The sequence below is a fragment of the Acartia tonsa genome, chromosome 13 (genome assembly GCF_053477335.1).
Source record: "Acartia tonsa isolate MP-2025a chromosome 13, ASM5347733v1, whole genome shotgun sequence".
NCBI lineage: Eukaryota > Metazoa > Arthropoda > Copepoda > Calanoida > Acartiidae > Acartia > Acartia tonsa.
The window spans coordinates 37,232,922-37,255,007 of record NC_137272.1 but is presented as its reverse complement, the minus strand read 5'-3'; the positions used below and the strand labels follow the sequence as shown (position 1 = coordinate 37,255,007).

The following is a 22,086-nucleotide window of genomic DNA, read 5'->3' as shown; positions in this document are numbered from 1 at the left end:
TAGCTCCAGCAGCACACTATCCCTCTCTACCAATGACCTCAACCAACTCTACTATGACCTGGAAAATCACTCAATCACCTTGGACGAGAATGGAAACGAGGTAGCACAAGTGGACGCCCTTGGCTACATATCTACCTCACCCCCAACCTCAACCTACACTTCGAACGAGAGCACTTCACCACCTAGTTCATCATCAGAAGAAGCTGAACTATCCAGAACAACCAACGCAAAAACATTTATTGATGTGACAATATTAGATAAAACTAAACCCCTTAAGAAAAGAATGTATTCTATTTGGGAGGTTTATCATCTTGTATACCCAGCTATGAAAATACGCAAAGCATACTTTCTTAATGGAAAGCGTATTTAACTTAGCTTGGAATACATTATAGTTTACTATATATGCCTATATACTGGGACTACTAAACTTTTTCTTTTTCTCTTTTTTCTTTTTTAACAACTTACCCCCATTGGAGATGCGATCCTCAATTTTCAAATTCTTTGAACGTACATATGAGACTTTTACAGAAATGCTTCGCATCCACAACTATCTATCTATGCTTGATATAAAATCAACACTTTATAGATCATATTATGAACCTTTGATTGACACGTGCCCTGCAATTAACTAGTAGCACTCAGGGGCAAGACACAATTACTTTAGCTAGGCCCAAGGCATTATTTGTATCAATTTATGCATTCATAGGCCTGTCTCTACCTATATGACACCATATACAGGTAACGACAGCCTATTCATGGTAATCTGTATGTGATTTGCTAATAGTATATGTTTATTAAAGATATTATGTTTATAGTTAATGTAATCATATAAACAACCAGTACATATATGTATGCCTACAACCATGCCTGATTTACGTCACATATTAACGCACAGATATTTAATTGCACAGACAAACACTAAAATCCTGGTCCAGAGCTAATGTTATAGCATGTACCTCTTGAATTTATTCAGTTATTTACTAACTCTCCTACCATCAACTTCTCTTTCTGGCTTTAAAAGGTAATGACTTAGTTGTTTGGCATGCATTGTAGTTTAAATTTAGGCCCCTTAGTACTTAGCATGAATTGAGCTCAGGCCTTATGTTAGAACTCTAACACTTAGCACAATTCACTGCTTGGGACTTAGGGCATATTTCTGTCCTACTCTACTTATAATTTTAACACTTATCCTGTAAATATTTTCATACTTAACTTATGCACTTGTAATATAAATACACTTTATAAAAACATTTTCCTTCCTTAATATTTAATATGCTTATATAATTCTGATCGAATATTAAAACCAACCATTTATTCTTAGGTTAAAGCAACATAATACCTCGCGTGGGTCTTTTGTTGAGCTTCCACCAGCTCAACCAAATTCGTATTATACTTGTGGGAATAGAGGGTTAAGCATTCTAAACAAACGAACCGACGATGAGAATGTCTATGTGTATTGCATTAAAATTAGGTTTTAGTAGTACTCATAGAAGAGCGGTCTCCATACCTAAATATGGACAAACGCCCCATTCGCACACACATTGAATGCCCCCCCCCCCCTATTATCACAGTTCAGTTTAAAGCTAAGGGGCTAAAAAGTTTTGTGCATGTTCCCTGTTTTATAATGAATTTCCGACCCAAAGTAGGTCAATGTCAAATTTCACTTCCTTCACCATTTTATATAATGTTTAACAACCTTTGTTTTAAATTTTAAAATTACTTACCTATATATCTCCCCTTTTCCCTTTGTATTATTTATAATTTTTTCCTTAAAAAAGGACCACTAAAAATCCTCAAATAAATCTGTTAAAAAATACAAATTACCTCTGGGCAACATACAAATATGTAGGAGCAAAGCTTACTAATGATTTATCTTTTGATTGATATAAACAAAATAAAAATCTAGTAGGACTTGTTAATGGGCTGGCCATTTTTTATAGAATTTTAGATAAGCCTTGCTGATATATGAGAGGCTATTGTTTTATTTTTCATTAAATATTATTGTGTTGGGATTCATATATCCCAATCCAATAGATTCAAATAAATTCGTCAAAATTAGTAAAACCAACTTTGATGTTAAATAAAATATCTTAAAAGCTTTGATAATATATTTCTTATTTTTAACATTATGTGTAAATGATTTATATTTTCTTCTCTCTTATGTTTCTAAAGAGATAATATTTCAATATGTTTGTTCTTGTTATTTATTTATTTATGTTATTTTTACAACTTAAATATCTTTTCACCAAATTTTTCCCCTGTTTCTATCTTTTAAACAAGGATGACAACATCCTTAAAAGTAAAGCTAATAAATGACAAACGAACTTAATGAAACCAACAAATTTAGTAGTATACATTGTTTAGATATCGGAACCAAAAAGCTGTATAAATTAAACCAAAGTTAAATGAAAAAATAACCTGCCCCCTCCTAAATTAAACAAGGATGACAACATCCATAAAAGCAAAGCTCTGAAACGATAGGACAAATGGACATTAAAACTTGTATAGTGTTAGAACTGAATAATCAGAATATAATTTATAGGAGTCAAAGCAAAGTTGGAAGTAAATTTGTTGTAAAACTTCTTTACACAGTATAATGTTTTTTAGACATTTTTGACATACTTACATTTTAAGGACTTGATTATAGAGTTGCTTCGCTTATAATAATGTATATTGTTGTCACAGGAATCAGTATACCAAAAATCAGATCAATCGGATAATTAGATCACATAAAAAGTTGTTGTTAAAGAAGTAAAAAAATCAATATGTTTAAAATGGACTTACGGACATTCATGTATGATTATAGTGTTACTACGCTTTCTAAATCGTACCTAACTCATACAGGAATCACCATGCAAAGTTTGAAATTGATAGGACAATTCTGACATGCCTAAATTAATGAAAAAAGCTATCTGTGACGGACGGACAGAGGGATGTAATGACCAACCCTAATATTAGAAAAGCTTCGCTTTTAAAATTAAATAATAGTAGGAGGGTATATTAATAACAAAGGTAGTCTTAACAAGTTAACAAGGCACTTTTTAAATCTTTCAAATATTTAAAATTTTTGTCAATGATGCATATTGCATATAATTATATTTTAGAATTCGCCTATTGATTTAAACTTAGCATGATGATTTCTGTGATATTTAAGTACAATTTACAGAGCTTAGCAACTCTATCATTGTTAGAGAAAATAGGTTGACCTATGATTTGAAAAATATTGATTTTTAAATTAAGTTAAGGCATGTTAGAATTGTTATATCGATCTCAAACTTTATATGATGATTCCTGTAACAGTTGAATAAATTTTTTTTATAGCGAAGCAACTCCATAATTGTTATCAGAAATTAAATATGTCCATTTAAAACATATTGATATTTTAAAAACTTTTTATTCAACAATTTTCATATGTATTTAAAACAGGATAAGATAAACAAGGAGGAGAAAATAGAATGGGTTAGTCTAAAACTAAAGGAAGGTAGATGTCCCCTCCCTTCTTGCAAAGTATCAGATTTTATTTTTAAGCTAAAAAATAAGAAATTATTTTGTGAATTATCATTAGGAATGTGCATTAATAATTGGCCATTGTCTTATCCCTTTATATCTCTGTGGGTTTTACATATGAGTAGCTTGAGTACATATGTTTATGTAATTAGGGATCTTAAGGGATAAGACAATGGACGATAAATTAATGTTTGCACCCAATGATGATAATCAAAATTACTTTTGTTTAAATCTTATCCAACCAATCAAGGTTTATTGTTTTAGTAAAACTATACAACCAGGTATTTTGGAATTATTAACATTTTGTTATTAAAAAAACTTTAGTATAATTGTTAAGCTACCTCTAGCTAAGCTTATATTAATCCTTGTCCTGCCCCCCCCCCCCCCCCCTGTGAAAGTTGCTAATTTGTAAGTGCAGCTACTCTATGATTAAAGTATGTCCATCCATACTTTTTGTTCCTTCAATTATTTTTAAATTGATATTTCTCTCTTTCTCTTTATATTAAGACTAGCAGTTTTGCCCCCTTGCAGTCTCTATAAGAAGCTTCTCTGTAAAGGAGAACCATATCGGTTCATCCATTAGTGAGATCATCTGTTTTATTTATTAGGGTTAACAAACTTTTAATGCTGCGCTACCTGTCAACATTATTGTCCTTAATTTTAAATATTCTTTTAACACACATTAAGATTTATTGAAGCCATCAAAGCATTAAATATCTTTTAACACCCAAAAAGGTCTGAACTCAACGACTTTTTTCACAAATAAACTAATTGAAGGACATATCAGTATGTCCATCTTTCTATTCTTCTTTCTGTCTCTATCTTTTTTTCATTTCTTTCACCTTTTCATCCTAAAATGTGTAAATTTTAAATGCTGCGCTACATATCAACATAAACTAGATTGTCCTTGTTATTTTAAACATTGTCCTTGTTTTTCTAAAAATTAGTAGAATGAATAGACAGAAATTCTACTACTTTTTAACTTACTATTTGCTTCGTCACTAACCTCTATGGCAGGACAGGGGAAGTTTAGAAAAATAGTCTAAAACAACCCAAAGACATTAATAAAGATTTCCTGAAAATTAAACCCTTAGGACCAGTAATTTCTGAGAATTTTAGCTTCAGACAAAAAATCGTATTTATTAAAATTAGTACTGGTCATTGTATTTTATTATGAAAAAAGTAAAAAATTTTAGAGGAGACGGTTACACACACACCTTCCCCCCCCCCCTCTCAGATATAGTACTTCTTTACAATGCAGGGAGGGAGGGGACAATGGGCTGTTTATTACACTAGTCCCCAAAGTTTCATAACCACGATATCTTATTCGTTACTTTAAAACTTTGGGGAATTTTACTAAATTTTGATTGGTTAGTTCAAAACTAGTCCAAACATTTCAACCAATAACTTCAATCTACAGAAGGGGTAAGCTTGTCTATCCTCATTAGAGATGTACATATATCAATTTATGATTCATTGTCTTATCCCTTAATATCCATGTTTACAATGTTTTTTTCTCACATATCTTGGTCCATATATCCTTCTTATATGTCAACTGTTGAAAAGAGAAAAAAGGATGAAAACATCCATAATTAGAAAAGCACAAAAAATTGTATCTACGAAAACATTTGAAAATTGAACCCTAAACACCAAAAGTCTGATGAAAAATATAAAAATAGCCTAAAATCTACTAAAAATCAGCCCGACCACCATGAATGTTTAATAGTTGGTTGTTTATAGGATCCGAAAATGATGTTTCCCCTATTTTGTGTCTAAAGGACAAACATTGTAAATTATAGAGTAGCTTTGCTACTAAAATATCTACAATAATGTCTAACGAAGGAGTCTATCTTTTTCACACACACACACACACATATATCCCCCCCCCCCTCCCTTTTTCCCCTTCACTCTATAATATGAGTGAAAGTTTACGGAGTAGGGGAAGACAGTGGCTCCGAGAGTTGGCGCATATCCTCCTGTTTATTGTAAGCTCGTTTTAGCACTTATTCCCCTTTCTTCTTTACCCCCCCCCCACCCCCCTTAATTACTTTTAGGGCTCATAAAACAAAACAAATGTTATCTATCTATCCATGATATTTTTCAACTGTTTAAAAGATGTTTAAAATAAGGGAAAGTCAATTAGAAAAACTGAAGGTTAAACTTTGTTTTTTAACAATGACAATGATAGATGGATAGATAGATGGAAATATGGATGGATAGATAGATAGATAGATGGAAATATGGATGGAAAGATAGATAGATAGATGGAAAGATGGATGGATAGATAGATAGATAGATGGAAATATGGATGAATAGATAGATAGTTAGATGGAAAGATGGATGGATAGATAGATAGATAGATAGAAAGATAGATAGATAGATAGATAGATAGATAAATAGATAGATAGATAAATAGATAGATAGATTTATAGATAGATAGATAGAAAGATAGATAGATAGATAGATAGATAGATAGATAGAAAGATAGATAGAAAGAAAGAAAGATAGATAGATAGATAGATAGATAGATAGATAGTTAGATAGATAGATAGATAGATAGATCGATAGATAGATAGATAGATAGATAGATAGATAGATAGATAGATAGATAGATAGATAGATAGATAGATAGATAGATAGATAGAAAGATAGATAGAAAGAAAGAAAGATAGATAGATAGATAGATAGTTAGATAGTTAGTTAGTTAGTTAGATAGATAGATAGATAGATAGATAGATAGATAGATAGATAGATAGATAGATAGATAGATAGACAGACAGATAGACAGACAGATAGACAGACAGACAGACAAACAGATATATAGATAGATTAAAAGATAGATGGTTAGATATATAGATATACAGATAGATAGATCGAATCAAATAAAAAGAAATAACCTGAAACCTGTCCATATAACAAAGCTAAGCTTTTATGACAATTTAACATTGAATAGTTAAGCCGTTTATAGGACTTACACTCAATCACACATCCAGATACTTTACAATTTATAGAATAAATCACTATGACTTTATCCACTTAAAAAGTAATATAAAGTAAAATTCTCGAAAATTGGTGATCCCAATTGGTTGTTCTTTTCAGGTAAGCTTTATAGATATCTTAAGGGTTGATTTAAGCTATTTTCCTGACATCCCACGTCTTCCTCCAGAGGCTAGAGACAAAGTGTTCATCAATAGAAAAAACCTAAAAGGATAGGACAATGGACGCTAAATTGATGTACATATCCAATGATGAAGCACATAATTACCCCTTATGTTGATTGAAATTAGTGGTTGAAACTTTTAAACAGTGAACTTGATAAACCAATCAATCAAAATTGATTAAAAGTCCCCAAAGTTGTTAATCCAATGAGTAAGAAAATGTAATCATAAAACTTTGAGGTTTAATGTAATAAAAAGCCCATTATACCCTCTCTCTATTATAAATATCTTAGAGGGCGGATTTAAGCTATTTTCCTAGCATCCCTAATATATTTGGAAAAAAAAAAAAATCTTAAATTCACATTTCTTTCATGGTGTTACCTCAGGGATCTAAAGGGATAAGACAATAGTCAAATCTTGTACATTCCCGATGATGATAAACAAGATTAGCCCTTCTGTAGATTCAGGGAGGAAGGGGACATTGGACTGTTTAATGCACTAGTCCCCATAGTCATAACAATGTTTTCTTCTTAGTCATTGGCTTAACAACTTTGAGGATTTTTCTTGGCTTTTTATTAGTTGGTTCATTAAGTTGAGTGTCTAAATGTTGCAACCACTAATTGTAATCTACGGAAGGGGCAATTTTCTTATCATCTTTTGGGTTGTACATCAATATATCGGCCATTATCTTATCCCTTTAGATCCCTCGTTATATTATAACAATTTGTTATACAGAAATATTTAAATATCATTTATGTTATATTTTTTTAGCAAAGCTACTCTAGAAATAACTTGGTGCGTCTGTCCATCTGTATGGCTAAGGGGAAACATGAATTTCTTGACTACTATTAATGTAGAAAGCTGAAATTTTTGGTGAAAACTTGTAAGACCTATGCACATCAAGGCTACATACATTTTCACTTATTACATTATACCAGGGAGGAAGATGACATTGGGCTGTTTATTACACTTGTACACAAAGTTCTTTTTGTCTAACAACTTTGGGGACTTTTGAAGAATAATGATTGGTTAGTCCAATAAGTGTTTTAACGTTTCAACCACTAATTGTAATCTACAGAAGGGGTAATTTTGTGTATCATCTTTTGAGTTTTACATCAATATATCTGCCATTGTCACATCCCTTTAGATCTATGTCATCCAGACTATATATGTTCCATTATTACATTATACTGTTCAAATTTCTTGAAAACCTTTTTTCAAACAAAACTTTTTTCTAATTCTGTCTGCATGGTAATTTGGATGGGTTAGAATTGTTCTATTGTTTTCAAATTTTGCATGATGATTCCAATAACAGTTAGGTACGAATTAGAAAGCATAGCAACTCTATGAAAATCCAAATGTCCATTTAAAATAGGGTGATTTTTAATGTTTTTTTTACAACATCTTTTTGTATGACATTCATCTGATTTCAATGTATTAGGAAAAGCATCTCTATTAAAATAATTATTTATTATATAAATCCTGGGCAGGCTTTTAACCTCTCCTTGTTTGGTTGTAGAGGTGGGGATGGGGGGGAGGGTAGTTTAACCCCAATTTTGTAAAATCAAGTACAGATTAACTCATGACCGTCAAATAAAAATAAATGGGCAGACAATAGTCTATAGTCTAATAGAGATTAATACGTGACCGTTTTGTTTTTTTGGAAATAATTGGGCAGGGATCTAAAGGGATAAGACAATGGCTGTTAAATTCATGTACATCCCAAATGATGACACAAAAAATTAACCATTCTGTAGATTGATATTAGTGGTTGACACGTTTGAACACTCAACTTACTAAACCAACCAATTAAAATTCAGGAAAAGTCCCCAAAGTTGTTAAGCCAACAAATAAGAAAATGCTTTTTATAAAACTTTGGGGACATGTGATATAAACAGCCCATTGTTCCCTCTCTCTAATATATACTTTCAATTTTAGGATTTGATTATAGAGTTGCCTTGCTTATAATACTTTACCTTGTTGTCCTAAGAATCATTATTTAAAAAATCAGATGAATAAGATAACTATGTAATACAAAATTATTTTGTCAAAGTGTCAAGAAAATCAGCATGTTTAATTGGATATACGGAATTTCTGGTAACGATTATAGAGTTGCTACGCTTTCTAAATTGTACTTAACTGTGATTATTAGAGTTTACGAAAATATCAGACAATAAATTATTTAATTCTAGCATTTCACCTTTAAAACATCTATTTTCTGCAGGTGTTTAAGGAATAACACAAAAGAAGATAAATGTTTATGCGTCTTCAATGATGATTATCAAATTTATTCATTCTTTAGATTAAAATTATTGGTTAAAAGGTTGGGACATCTTAAAATCTAAGAAGTCAGTATACTAATAAATTTAAATATAAGTACCCAAAGTTTTTACGCTCTACATGTGTTAATGTTCTTTGGTCCTTCGTTTTTAGAGATTTATTTTTATGGATGTTATCATCCTTGTTGTCTTTAACAGATAAAGATAAATTTACACTTATTCTCACTGATATAGAATCTTCGCTGTCTATCTTCAATGGCAGCTGAGAAAATTGCATGTCCCCCATAGCGTTACAGACTGGCGGACTGACGAATAGAAAAAGTAAATTAAAGAGAAGCTTCGCTACTTATAAATGAATTGAATTAATTGAACTTTATTATTTAACTTCTAAGATTGTTCTATGTTTCTTAACTCCTTAAACATGAAAAAAGTTTTCATGTACGAGTTAACATAGAATGAAAATCAAAAAGTTATAGGTATTGTAACAGAGGGTGGTGGTACCCTCCCCCAAAATAGTTATGAACCTTACAAGGACCTATAAAAAGCTACATTGTAAAAGAACACCATCTCGGTTCGGTGGTTAGCGAAATCCTTCGACACACACAGACAGACACACACACACACACACACACACACACACACACACACACACACACACACACACACACACTGTTACTTTAATAGAAGGATTATTTTGGATAATAATTTTTTAAAAATGAACACAGCACATAAATTTACCAAAACAAGAATGACAACATCAGACAACATAAATTTGTTGCAAAATAAATTAAATATGGGACATACTTTCATTTTTAGGATGGCTCTGTATCTAAAAGGGCTTCAAAAATAGCTTAAAACCAAGGCTTAAATCTAAAATTGAAATAGCCTAGAACCATCACAGGACCTATGGCATTGCATATACTCAATTATTTTTCGTATTTTTAAAAATAAATTAAGCTTTCTTGGTCTGAAAATTATACTGTTGCTCAAAGTTTTGAAAACACATTCTCTCGGATGTTCGCACAAAATTTTGGGCACTTATACAGGGTGAGTCAGAAAAAACTGAGTTTTTCGATTTTCAGAAACAACCAGAAGGAATACAGAAAAAATAATTATATGTCCTTGTTCTCTGTACAAAAGCACATCAAACTTGTAAAAGGAGTTTTTCATTATCTCTAAAAATGCGGCCTCTATGATAAGTGTATGGTGTCAAAAAATGCCTTGTATGAAAAATGTTGATCAAGAAAAATTAAAATAACTCATATATTTTGTAAAAAAAAAATCTTAAAATTTCAATATTTATTTAGAAAAAGGTCTAAGGAAAGTACTTTAATGAGTTTTAAAGGTGAAATGCTTTTTGGCTCCTCACAAAAGCATTTTTAGAACACTGTAATTTGTCATTTTTTTCATATTTCTTGATTGTGATGCATGTGGTTTAAAAGAATCTTCTATAATAACGTAGCTTTTAGTAAAAAGAAAAAAAAACCTTTTTATTTAACAAAAAAATCTCTTAAGATAAAAAAGTTATCAAGGTTTGAATTTTTAAAATAAAAATGCCTTTTAGAAACCCTACCCTATTTAAATGAAGTTATTATGATGGATTATAACACACAAGTATAGTTTGTCAAAAGTGGGCGGAGATTTTGGAGATTAAATCCAGTCTTGCACCAAATATAGAGGAAATTTAGAAGAGGGGGGAGGAATTTAGGTAACAAGATGAAATATTTCCGGTCATGAGTTGGTTTTCTGGTCATGGGGTATTAAATCTTAACAATAGATTACAACAAAACGTTTGATTTATAATGTGATAATTTAATTTAAATAAATTGCATTTTTAAGATGTTAAATATTTACAATCTGTTGAATAAAAGTTTTAATTAACAAAAAATATGTTTGTTTATCTGTTTAGAATGGTAGACATTTTTTATTACAAATAAATCTACCTAAAAAGTACAAAATAATGGCCGAAAAAGTCATCACACACACTTTTTGAAATCTTTATGCTCTAAAAAGCGCCGTTGTTTTCAGAGATATTCAAAAACACCTTTTCTAAGTTTAATGTATATTTTTATAGAGAACAAGAACCTATAATTCTTTTTTCCATATTCCTACTGGTTGTAACAGAAAATCGGAAAACTCAGTTTTTTCTGACTCACCCTGTATATATAAAGGATTTATTAGAAATAAGATGATTATATTTTTTATGTGGTCTTTTTTCTCTCGATGTTAGTTTTTTGAAGCCACGCTACTTATGAAAATAAAATTACATATTTTTTCAATAACATAAATCACTTGAATCCGACTTATTTACAAAAATTTATTTGATTTGTTATTTCTTTATATAAAAAATTTGCAAATATTCATGTAATGCAAAAATGATGGTTCATTTGAGATTCAATACATTTGGGATTCTTTTTTAATGTAATTCTGCAATTTATGAATATATATTTTAAGATAAAATATAAACTTTTAAAAGAGCAGCTTTTCTAACTTTAGATTTGGTAGACCTGTTCGTCTGTCTGTCTGTATGTAACTGTAAAGCATCACTATAAGATCGTCTAAAATATGTATATTTTGGAATGACATTTTTATTTTTTATTTGTTGCACATTGTCCATAATACTTTATGATAAACTAGCGGCTTCGCCCCTAGCCTCTAGGGGCTTTATTTTTGAAGGTTCAGGGGAGAATTTAAAAAATTTTGTTTACATATTTTTAGATATTTTTTGTATTTTATAACATTTTATTACTCTTTATATCATTTTATAACTCTTTATAACATTTTATAACTCTTTATAACTTTTTATATTGATTTATAATATTTAAAACCTTTGAAATTTTTCTTTTTTTTATTGTTTTTTTTAATCTCTTTGCCATTAGTCTTTTTGGGGCTTTGCCCCCACAGGAGAAGGATGTTTTCACAATCTTTTTGAATGTAATAAAACAAAGTTTAAAAGAAGAAAAGAAATTTAAAAAGAAGAAAAATAATTGAAGATATAAAGAAAATATAAAAAAGTATAAAAAGTATAAAAAAATATAAAAATAATAAAAATTAATAAAAACATATAAAAATATATAAAAACATAAAAAACATTAAAATTAGAAAAAAATATGAATTTTTTTTTTTTGGGGGGGGGAAATTTTCATTTTTAGGGGGGGTTGGGGATGTCCCACCCCCCAAGAAAATAGCTTAAAACCACCACAGGACCAATAGGTATATACCCTGAAGAGTAGAATCCAATCGGTTCAGTGGTTACTGAGATCTTAAGCTTCAGACGGACGGACAGACGGACGGACAGACAGACAGACAGACATCAAGCTACTTTGTATTATAGATGATTTTTCAGAATTCTAATTCAGCTGATATTTAATTGTTTGATTAAAGGAATTGTTTACATTTGTTAAAGTTCGTTTGAATGACAGTCTGATCGATACATCTTTGCTTCTAGTAATTGTTGTCATCCTTGTTTTCTCTAAAGTTATTTAAAGTTATAAATGACGAATTACATTTTTTTTAAAGCAATGTAAACTTTTAAAAACTTCATAAAAAACGTATTTACCTACAGATTTTCCTTATTCTATACATTTTTTAATGAAAGAATTATAAATCAGTGTATTTTAAGAACAGCATTTAGAAGCATTTCGGTCTTTTCGTGTTTTTAGCAAAAAAATAAGGCCTAATCTCTGGCATCAAACCTGCCCATAGAGGCTCAACGACAGTTGGAAAAATACTCAAATGAAATTTTTTTACAGTAAAAGTGTTTTCAGATTGACCAAATTCGGCCTCGGAGGCCAGAGATTAAGTGGCCAAAAAATGAACTTATTTTAGGTTCAGCAAACCAATAATCTGGGTACACTTTTACAATTTTGCAGACATTTTCATTTCAGAGGCTCAGGAGGGCTAAAGTCCGCTTCGACTACCCCCTCATAAATGGGCCAAAATAATAAATCTTCAAAAATTTTATTAGAGCAGGTTTTAGGCTACTTTTGATGACCGGGAAGAAAACATAATCCAATTTTGAAAATTTAGAGGTAACTTCAGTTTTTAACCTTAATGGATTGAATCAAATCAGATTAAGTTTAAGTGTCTAATGATATCAGCTTGACGAGCTGGTAATTTTTGCTCCTTCTTAAGCAAGTGATTGGTGGCCTCTGGCGGCCTCGAGCCTCAAAAAAACAATCCAAAATGACAATTTTGATGTTTAAAAAATCGTAGCTCAGCTCCTAATTGACCAAAATTTTTGGTTTTTATACTTTTAGAATTGTCTGACCTGTATTTATAACATACTGAAAGGTCAAAGCTCTAGCTAAAAGTTAAAGGTTCGAAACCCTGCATTGAAAGTGGAAAATGGCTGTATTTTGGAAATAAGCTCTAATAGCATTCTAGTTCCGAGTTTTTTTAGGATTTTAACAAAATTTCAAAACTTGATAATAGACTTATTTATTTGCCATTATTGCACAACATATGAATGCCATATCTCATAGGTGGCAGGTGTGAGGCCATTTTAAAGTTTTGATATTTTTGAGTGTTTTTTTTAGGTTACAACAATGTAATTCTTGTTTGTCTATTGAGTTATTGTAACCATTTATTGTGTATATACATTTCTTATAACTATGTACCACTTCCAAGTGATTTTTTGGAAATCAGTCAACTCTAATCTAATCTAACTTATCTTTTCTGGTTTTTCCATAACCAGCACTCTAGCTTCGAGGTCTTTTAACATTTTAACAAAATTTCAAAACTAGCTAATAGACTTATCTATTTACAATTTTTGCACAAGAAATTAAGTTCATATCACAAAGGTTGCAGGTTTCAGGCCCTTTCAAAGTTTGATTATTTATTAAATTAATTTTTATTCATTTTTACCTTCTACAAATGGCAATATGTGTCACAAAAATTTGGTCTTTACATTTTTAGAAATGTCTGACCTTCAGTTATAACATACTAACAGGTCACAGTTCTAGATGAATGTTTAAGGTTCGAATCCCTGCATTGAAAGTAGAAAATGGCTTAATTTATTGTTTGTCTATTGAGATATTGAAACCATTTATTGTGCATATACAGTAACCCTTGTCAAGCGGGAGAAGGTTACACTACTCTACCCCTAACCCTCGCCCAGTTATAGGCTCCCTTTCCCTACTTAAGCGCAATTAGACTACCGTAATCCAGCCTCAAGACACTCTTCCTTAGGCCAGGACACCAATACCCAGGTTATCTACTACCCAGCTAAGCCAGGGTATCCCCAAAGTAGCCCTCTGGAAGCTAGAACTAAAGATCTTTAACTAACTGTTGTTAAGATATCTCCAACCGTAGTCTATTTATAAGCCTTCTATACTAAGCTAAGAGGGCTCTATCTACCCACTAAAGGACAGTTTTACATCGTAGACTAGCTTAGTAGACACTTTTGTGTTGCCATTTAACGCTAAAACCTCCATCAAGTCCATAAAGGGTCACCAAGATAGACGCACATCATAGTTCCCCAAGAAAATACACTAGATTTCAAAATTACACTTATTAAATATGTTTAAAAACATTAAATACCAAATTGACAAAATCCATGTTTCTTCGATAACTAGCGAACGGATTGAGCTAGAATCAATGTTAAGGTGTCTAAATGACCGTCTCGACATCACGGACCCACACAAAAAATTTGGTTAATTTTGGACAACTTTTAGGGGGGTAGACCAAACGATGTTTGATTTTTTGATGCAAGTTTTGGCTCATTAAAATCCAAAAAATCAGTTTTTCCTAGGAAAACTTTTTTGTTTCTCAACCGATTTTGGACTTCAAGGTGGCAAAATGTCCGTCTCAATATGCTACACACATGTACAAAATTTGGGGTCAAGACTCCAACTCTAAGGGGGCTGGACCACGACTTGTAACTTCAATTTTAGTGAGCCAAAACTTGTATCGATGGACTTACATCTTGTGGTCCGCCTATCTAAAAATTGTCCTAGGATCTTCATCTTTGGAGGGTGAATTCTACTCGGTGAGACGCTCATTTAGACACCTTAACATCGATGGTAGCTCGATCCTAGCCCAAATGGTGGAGAAAACTTAGATTTTTCAATACGTGAGAGGCAGAAATTAGTGAGAGTGAGCCAAAACTTGTATCGATGGAAGTTACATTGTTTGGTCCAGCCCCCTTAAAATTGTCCTAGGTTCACCAAAATTTGTGTGCTTATTCTACTCATTGAGACGAACATTTTGCCGTGTTTAAATCTTATCAATCCTAGCCCAGATAGTGGCCAAAACTTGAATTTTTCAGCGGCACCTGTTTAGGTTTGAAAATTACTTATTTCTTCGATAACTAGCGAAAGAATTGAGCTAGAATGGTGTCCTAACTTTTAAAATCTTTTAAACTATTATTTTAATTAACAGAAAGAGTGCAATTTAGTTAACATCACTGAAGATCAAAATAAATTTATCATCCATTGTCTTATCCCTTTAGTACAAAGTTTTTTTTGTGCGAAGCTTAAGATCTTGACAATTGTTGGAATTTTAAGTGTCTTGTTGTGGTTTTGGGCTATTTATTTGATAAATGCAAGAAAACAGATAAAATGCTATCTAAATTCTAAATATTACAGTTGGAAAGGTTGAATTTTTTTCCTCTCTTAAAAATGATTTTTTTCTTCCCTCTAAACTTCTATTGCCAACTTGGCATCTACTGTTAAAAGCAGGGCATGGATTATGAATTAAAGTACTATAAATCAATGGATGTATTATTACTTGGATCCTACACCAGAATTTCATGTTCTATAATAATCAAGTAAACTCTGAAGCGGGCTAAAATAACAATCTCCCCCATCCTCTTTCCTCCAACTGGATAAACGGCTCAACCAAAAAATGTAGGGGAAAATTGCAACCTAAATTGACGACAATTTTTCTCCTTTGATTTCATCCACGTATATTCTATATCCATTTATAAATCAGGGATAAGACTATGGCCCATAAATTGATGTACATCGCCAATGATGATACACAAAATTATCCCTTCTGTTAATTAAATTAGTGGTTGAAACATTTTATCACTCAACCTAATAAACCAACAGAACAAAATTCAATAAAAGTCCCCAAAGTTGTTGAGCCAACGAATAAAAAACGTACTTATAAAACTTTGGGGACTAGCATAAAAACACCATAATGTCCCCTCAGCTCTTTCTCTGACTACAAATGCACAGGAAGTTGACAAACTCTAAACCACAGAAAACTGAGAAGACAACTTGTTTTCTCATTATTTCACAAATCATTTATTTTGATAAAGAAGTTTTGAAGCTTAATTATTGAAAACTGATAATTCTTGTTTCTGATAAAAAAAGGTATTAAAGATAAGTGGGTTATACTGAGCAATACTTTTAATTTAATAATTGATAATCGAGTTGGATATATTCACCCACCCAACTTTATTGCCTGTATATAAAACATAATAGGTGACGTATTGTGGTGTAGCTCCTTTTTATTTGTAGAATAGCTACTCTATAACTTTAGTATTCCAGTACGTCCATACGTTTATGTACAGAAAAATAGAAAACTCTATCAGTAAGTTCATGTAAAATAAAAGAATTGTCCTATTGGTTATAAATCTTAAACAAAATTGTTTTTGATTCTGATAACAAAAAAGCTATCATTTTGGAAGAAAAACAACTCTATTGTTATAATCTTTATCTACAACGGTAAGTACGTCCATTTTGAATTATAATAGCGATTCTTCTATAAGGTAAGCAACTCTGTAATTTGACCAAAAATTTAACAACCAAAACATAGTTACCTTGCTTAGAACTATAATTAAAAATTTGATTTTTTTAAAGATCTGATTTTAAGGATGTTTTTAACTTTTTATCCTTGTAAATCTCCATAACAGAAGTTTATTATGAATTTGATTGAAGCCTTTTTATGGAAATATGCTAGGGATCTAAAGGAATAAGACTATGGCTGATGTATATCCCCATGTTAATACACAAAATAACCCCTTAGATTACAATTAGTGTTTAAAACGTATGGACACTTTCCAATCAAAATTTATCAAAAGTCCCCAAAGTTGTGAAGCCAATAAATAAGAAAACGTTATCATAAAACTTTGGGTACTTGTGTAAAAAAAGTGCATTGTCCCTCTCTCTCTGTAGAATTCATTATTCAGTGGCGTGAACAGGGTTTTGCCAGGGGGGTGCGCTAATCATATACCTATCAATATATATGACATTCAATATACAATATATCTATCTATCTATCCATCTGAAAAAACAAATGGGAAATTCACATTTCTATAATTATACATTTATACCTTTGGTCACCTGACTAACAGACTCTGAGACAAATATTTACAGAATTGACACAGAAAAAAAGAGTCCTTTATCTTAATTAGTGGCCGAGAAAATTGCGTTATGACCTAAACCTGACATACGGAAGGACAGCCATAGTAGTTAGTGAGAAGATTCAGCCAAAGTAAGATGAAGAGTAGCTGCAAAAAAATGTGTCTTATTTTGTAAATTTCCGTTAAAATTAAACATTGTCTCTAACTTTGAAATAAAAAAAAATTCACAGGGATCTAAAGGGATAAGATTATGGCTGACTAATTGATGTACATCCCCAATGTTGATACACAAAATAACCCCTTATGTAGGTGCTTGAAACGTATGGACACTCAATTTAATAAATCAACCATTCAAAATTCATTAAGAGTACCTAAAGTTTTTAAGCTAACGAATAAGAAAATGTTATTATAAAACTTTGGGCAAATCCATGTCTTTATTAGCATGACTGACAGGGACAAAAAGAATAAATAAATGCTAATTTATGAGAGGAATCTAAACAGATGCACCAAGTGTACATTGAAAACAACAAAAAACTATCACATTTCATTTTTCTGGTAATGTTTGTTGTACCTCCTTGCTGTTCTGCAATAGTCTAGCGTCCATATATTTCATTGGTAACAAACTTTCTCGTTTTCTTGTTTATATGAATAAATAATAAGGCTTACAAAATTATTGATTGTGAAGCTTAGGATACAATTAACAGCAATATTTGCTAAAGGTTTGTCCCTGAAAGTTTGAATTTGATATGGCAATTGTAACCAGCCTAAATTAACTACTGACGGACGGACGTACTAACCCTAATCATAGAAAAACTATTTTTTTTGCTGTTTTAAAAGAACACTTATTTTGAAGTTTTGGAAAATTTGGCAATAGACATAATAGGTTTAGATCTACAATTTCAAAATTATACCAATAAGGAAAATAGTATAGGAAGTTTTCGACCAAATCATTAATTTTGAAGGTATTTATTACTCAATGTAACACATATGTCAATTATAAAAAATATCTTCTTCTGCCAAAAATTTTTTTTAATATGTGTTTCTGAATAACCATCTAAAGCAATAAATCTATTGATTTTAGCAAACGGAAACTTTTATAATGGGTATATTAGCCATAAACTCAGAGACTTAAAGGGATAAGCTATATAAAATTCTAAAAAATCCCCAAAGTTATTACACCTACAAATAAAAAAACGTTATTATAAAACTTTGGGGACTAGAGTAATGAGCAACCTAATGTTCCCTCCCTGTATGATGAAGAATGAAGAAAATCCTTCCTCCATGGGAACTGTTTAAAAAATGTATTGCCTTTCAATGAAATTGGTTACTTTGACATCCCATGCGATTAAAAACTGCAGCATCTTTTATTTACTTTTTTTATTCGGGAAATGTTTAGGTATTAATTAAAATTTTCAACAACGAGGCAGTATCAAAAGGCTACTTTTTCTAATAAAATGAAATATACTTTTTCAGATTACAACAGGGAGTGATTAGTCAATGCCGAAAAAATATCCCATCTTATCATAAGAAAGTACCAACTACGTAAAGACAAATTAGACGATTTTTTTTGGGGGGAAGAATTTACATTCCATTGTCTCCTCCCTGAAGCAATAAGCAAAAAAAAACGACAAATTTTAAGTTTTCTTTATTTAAAGTAAAGAGGGCTAATTTGCAGCTACTCTCTATTTCAATATTCGTCTGTTTTTTTTTAAATTTACTTTACTGAATGTTGTCATTTTAGTTTAGTTATGTAAGGTTAAGTAATGGTTAAGCAGTTTCCTACAGGGTTGGAAATAAAGACCTGTAGGATTGGAGATCCCCGCAGGGTCCAGAAAAGGGAGGTTAGGGTGTGTTAAGTTAAGGTTAGGTTTGCCCGCAGTGTTAGGAGGTTTGGATTAAGGAATGCAGGGACTTACTCTCCCCCCCCTCCTCCCTTGAGGTTTGGTGATTACGTGTGTGAAAGAATTTTTGAAATAAGTTAAGAAACAAGAAAGTTAAAAAAATGTGGGGAGAGGGGGAAATACCTCCCACCCCCCTCCCTCTTTCTCCGGGGGTTGGCGATGTCATGTGTGAAAGAATTTTTTTAATTGGTTAAGAAACAAAAAATGAAAAAATTTAGGGGGGTGAGGTCGCCCCCCTCTTCCCCCATCAACCCCACTCGATACCTCCCCACCCTGGGTTTAGTGAAAGAATTTTTGAAATCCGTTCATAAACAAAGAAGTTAGGTTTTGCTAACTGGTTTTGCTCCAGTTGAATTTAAATTTCATATTAATATAAGTAAGAGATTGGGTGAATTTTTGCATTCAATAAAACTTAAACTTTACTAAGTTTATGATTATTTATAAACAATACTTTCTTATCTTTAACATCTTTATTACCGTTACATATCAGATTTGTAAAATGGCTCCTAAACACCAAAAATCTTTGAAAAAAATCGCCTTTGAAGAAATTATTTAGCTCCCAAAATTCTGGGATTATATATGTAAATTTGCTTATAATCTTTACTATAATACATATGAGATTCGATATTGGGAGCCAGAAAAAAATAGGAGCCGACTCGCGGATTTTGTATGCTAGACATAGTTTTTTCGTATGGATGAGAACCGGTTCCTATCCACCGGATTCGAATGAATACGAGAAAATTATTTAATAAATTATTTAATAGAAGAGAGTTTAGTAATAGACTATCGTATCTACAATATAATTTCTAAAAACTTTGACTAAAGATAGGTATTAAAAAATAATCTAAAAAGTGGTGAAAGAATCAAATTTTGTTATTTTTGTGAAAAGATCTTTTTAAAAACAAATCATATAATATTGTATATGCTTTCAGAGCTATAATTTTATTCTATAACCGCTCCGTCAATTAATCCAAGCAATATCTTCATACAGACAAAAAAAAACTTTCTACTTAATAATCTACCTAAACAGGGGGGTCGAAAAGACGGGCATTCAATTAACCTGGTTAATCGGTGGATACATTTTCGATGAGGCGTGTGGCTAACGTCTCATTACATAAATAAATAAAAATTTCCCAAGACCTAAAGAAGCTTAAGTTAACTGGAAATAACAAATTCAACAGAGAGATATACATTGTCTTTAATGTTTTTCTCAAATTTCAGGTAATATTGTATGGCACGATGCCCTGTTTTCCAGCTGCCACAGCGGTCAACCTGGCGGCTTCAGAGACCTGTCTGTCCTTCACCTGGCAGCTCTCTGCATAACCAGCGGCTGGGCCACCATCATTGTTGCTTCACAAATCTATATCCAACAACAAATGAATATTAAAAACATTAGAATTGTGACTTTGAAATATACTTTTCCCGCCATCATTATGGGAATCAAAGTTGTGATGCTTATAGTTATAATTTTCATAGATTCATCCATTAATCTAAGTCCAATTTATATTATAACAAGTTGTGCAGGTCCTATATTGATAAATATAGGATTTCTGTTTAAAGAACATATGTATACTTTTCCCATTGTTAAAGATATGAGTTCTAGTTTTAACAAATGGTTCAGACAAAATTTAGGATTGTCTGAGAGAGTTTATCCAGTTCATGAATAATTATGTTAGAAATAGTTATTTATAGCATCGTATTATATACAGCTTTCCGCGGATATTAAAATGAGTATTATAATATTAAATCCAGATTTGTTAGCCCCGAGATTTTATATTATGCTTTTTATTTTAGTGAAAATTGTCTGTAATACGATGCTATAAATTGTTTCAGTATGGCTAAGAACCAGTTCTAATCCAGCGGATATTATTCGGTTTCGAAGCAATACTGAAAAATACTTTATTTTCCCAAGTGGACCATTTATTCCCCCCCCCCCCTCCCTCCCCCTTTAAGTAAAAAGTCAAATAACATGAAATAAATGTATACCTATACATTTATATCATTATTTTTTAGTAAATTGTAAAAATTTCTACGGATCTTAAGTTCATGCTCAAACATTTTTTTTAAATCAAAAATTGGTAAGATAAGGAAATATAATAATTATAGATTAGTTTTTATACTTTAAATTACAATTACGAGATTAGAATTGTTTTGTATTATATCGGAAAATAATAAATATTTATTGAATATTAAACTTGGTTCTTTTTTGCTTGATAACTGTATTATACTGATGAAGGAGTTGGATTTTTTTCAGGGATCTAAAGTGATAAGACATTGGGCAATAAATTGATGTACCTCCCCATTAATGATTCACAATATGATTCCTTATGTAGATTAAAATTAGTGGTTGAAACGTTTGAAAAATCAACTACACGAACCAACCAAACAAAATTCACTAAAGTCCCCAAAGTTATTTAGATTACGAAGAAAACGTTATAATTAAACTTTGTGGACGTATGTAACAAACAGTCCATTGTCTCCTAACTCTTAAATGTACTTAACCGTCAACAGTTTCGCCCTTTGGGATTTTGATTGGGTCTTTATATATCAGCTTCTGATAGAGCTAGAGTGCTAGAAAGTTTTATGTATAACCTCCAGTGAGAGGGGTCTGCGCGCCTAGGGATGCATCGCCATAAAATAATAAATTATTAAACAACAAAAATTTAGAAAACTAATTTATTTTACTTTTTTTGTGAATATTTTTAAAACAAGGACTTTTATGTTCATCATTATTGCTGTATTTAAAGGTTAGATAAAAACATGAATGATTTTTCCAAGCTAGACCATAATTTTGATTTAGACATTAGTCATTCTTTTATAAAAAGAATTATGCTTTTTTTGTTTGTCGTTTAAGATTTCGATAACTACATTAAGTTTTCCACGTGGTGTCATGAATGGTTTTAGGCTTTTTTGTTTTTAGATTTAAATCT

At 31.2% G+C, this 22,086-nt stretch overlaps 1 protein-coding gene across 1 annotated transcript in view; it reads left to right on the top strand.

The window, feature by feature from the left end:
- The window catches only part of LOC145304099 (uncharacterized), a 42,723-nt gene extending 21,373 nt beyond the window's left edge, over positions 1–21,350 (top strand). Inside the window, exon 5 of the mRNA XM_080145861.1 lies at positions 20,378–21,350. Coding sequence (XP_080001987.1) covers positions 20,378–20,823 — 446 coding nt within the window. The 3' untranslated portion in view covers positions 20,824–21,350. The remainder of the gene's footprint in view (positions 1–20,377) is intronic.
- Positions 21,351–22,086: the final 736 nt, after the last annotated feature.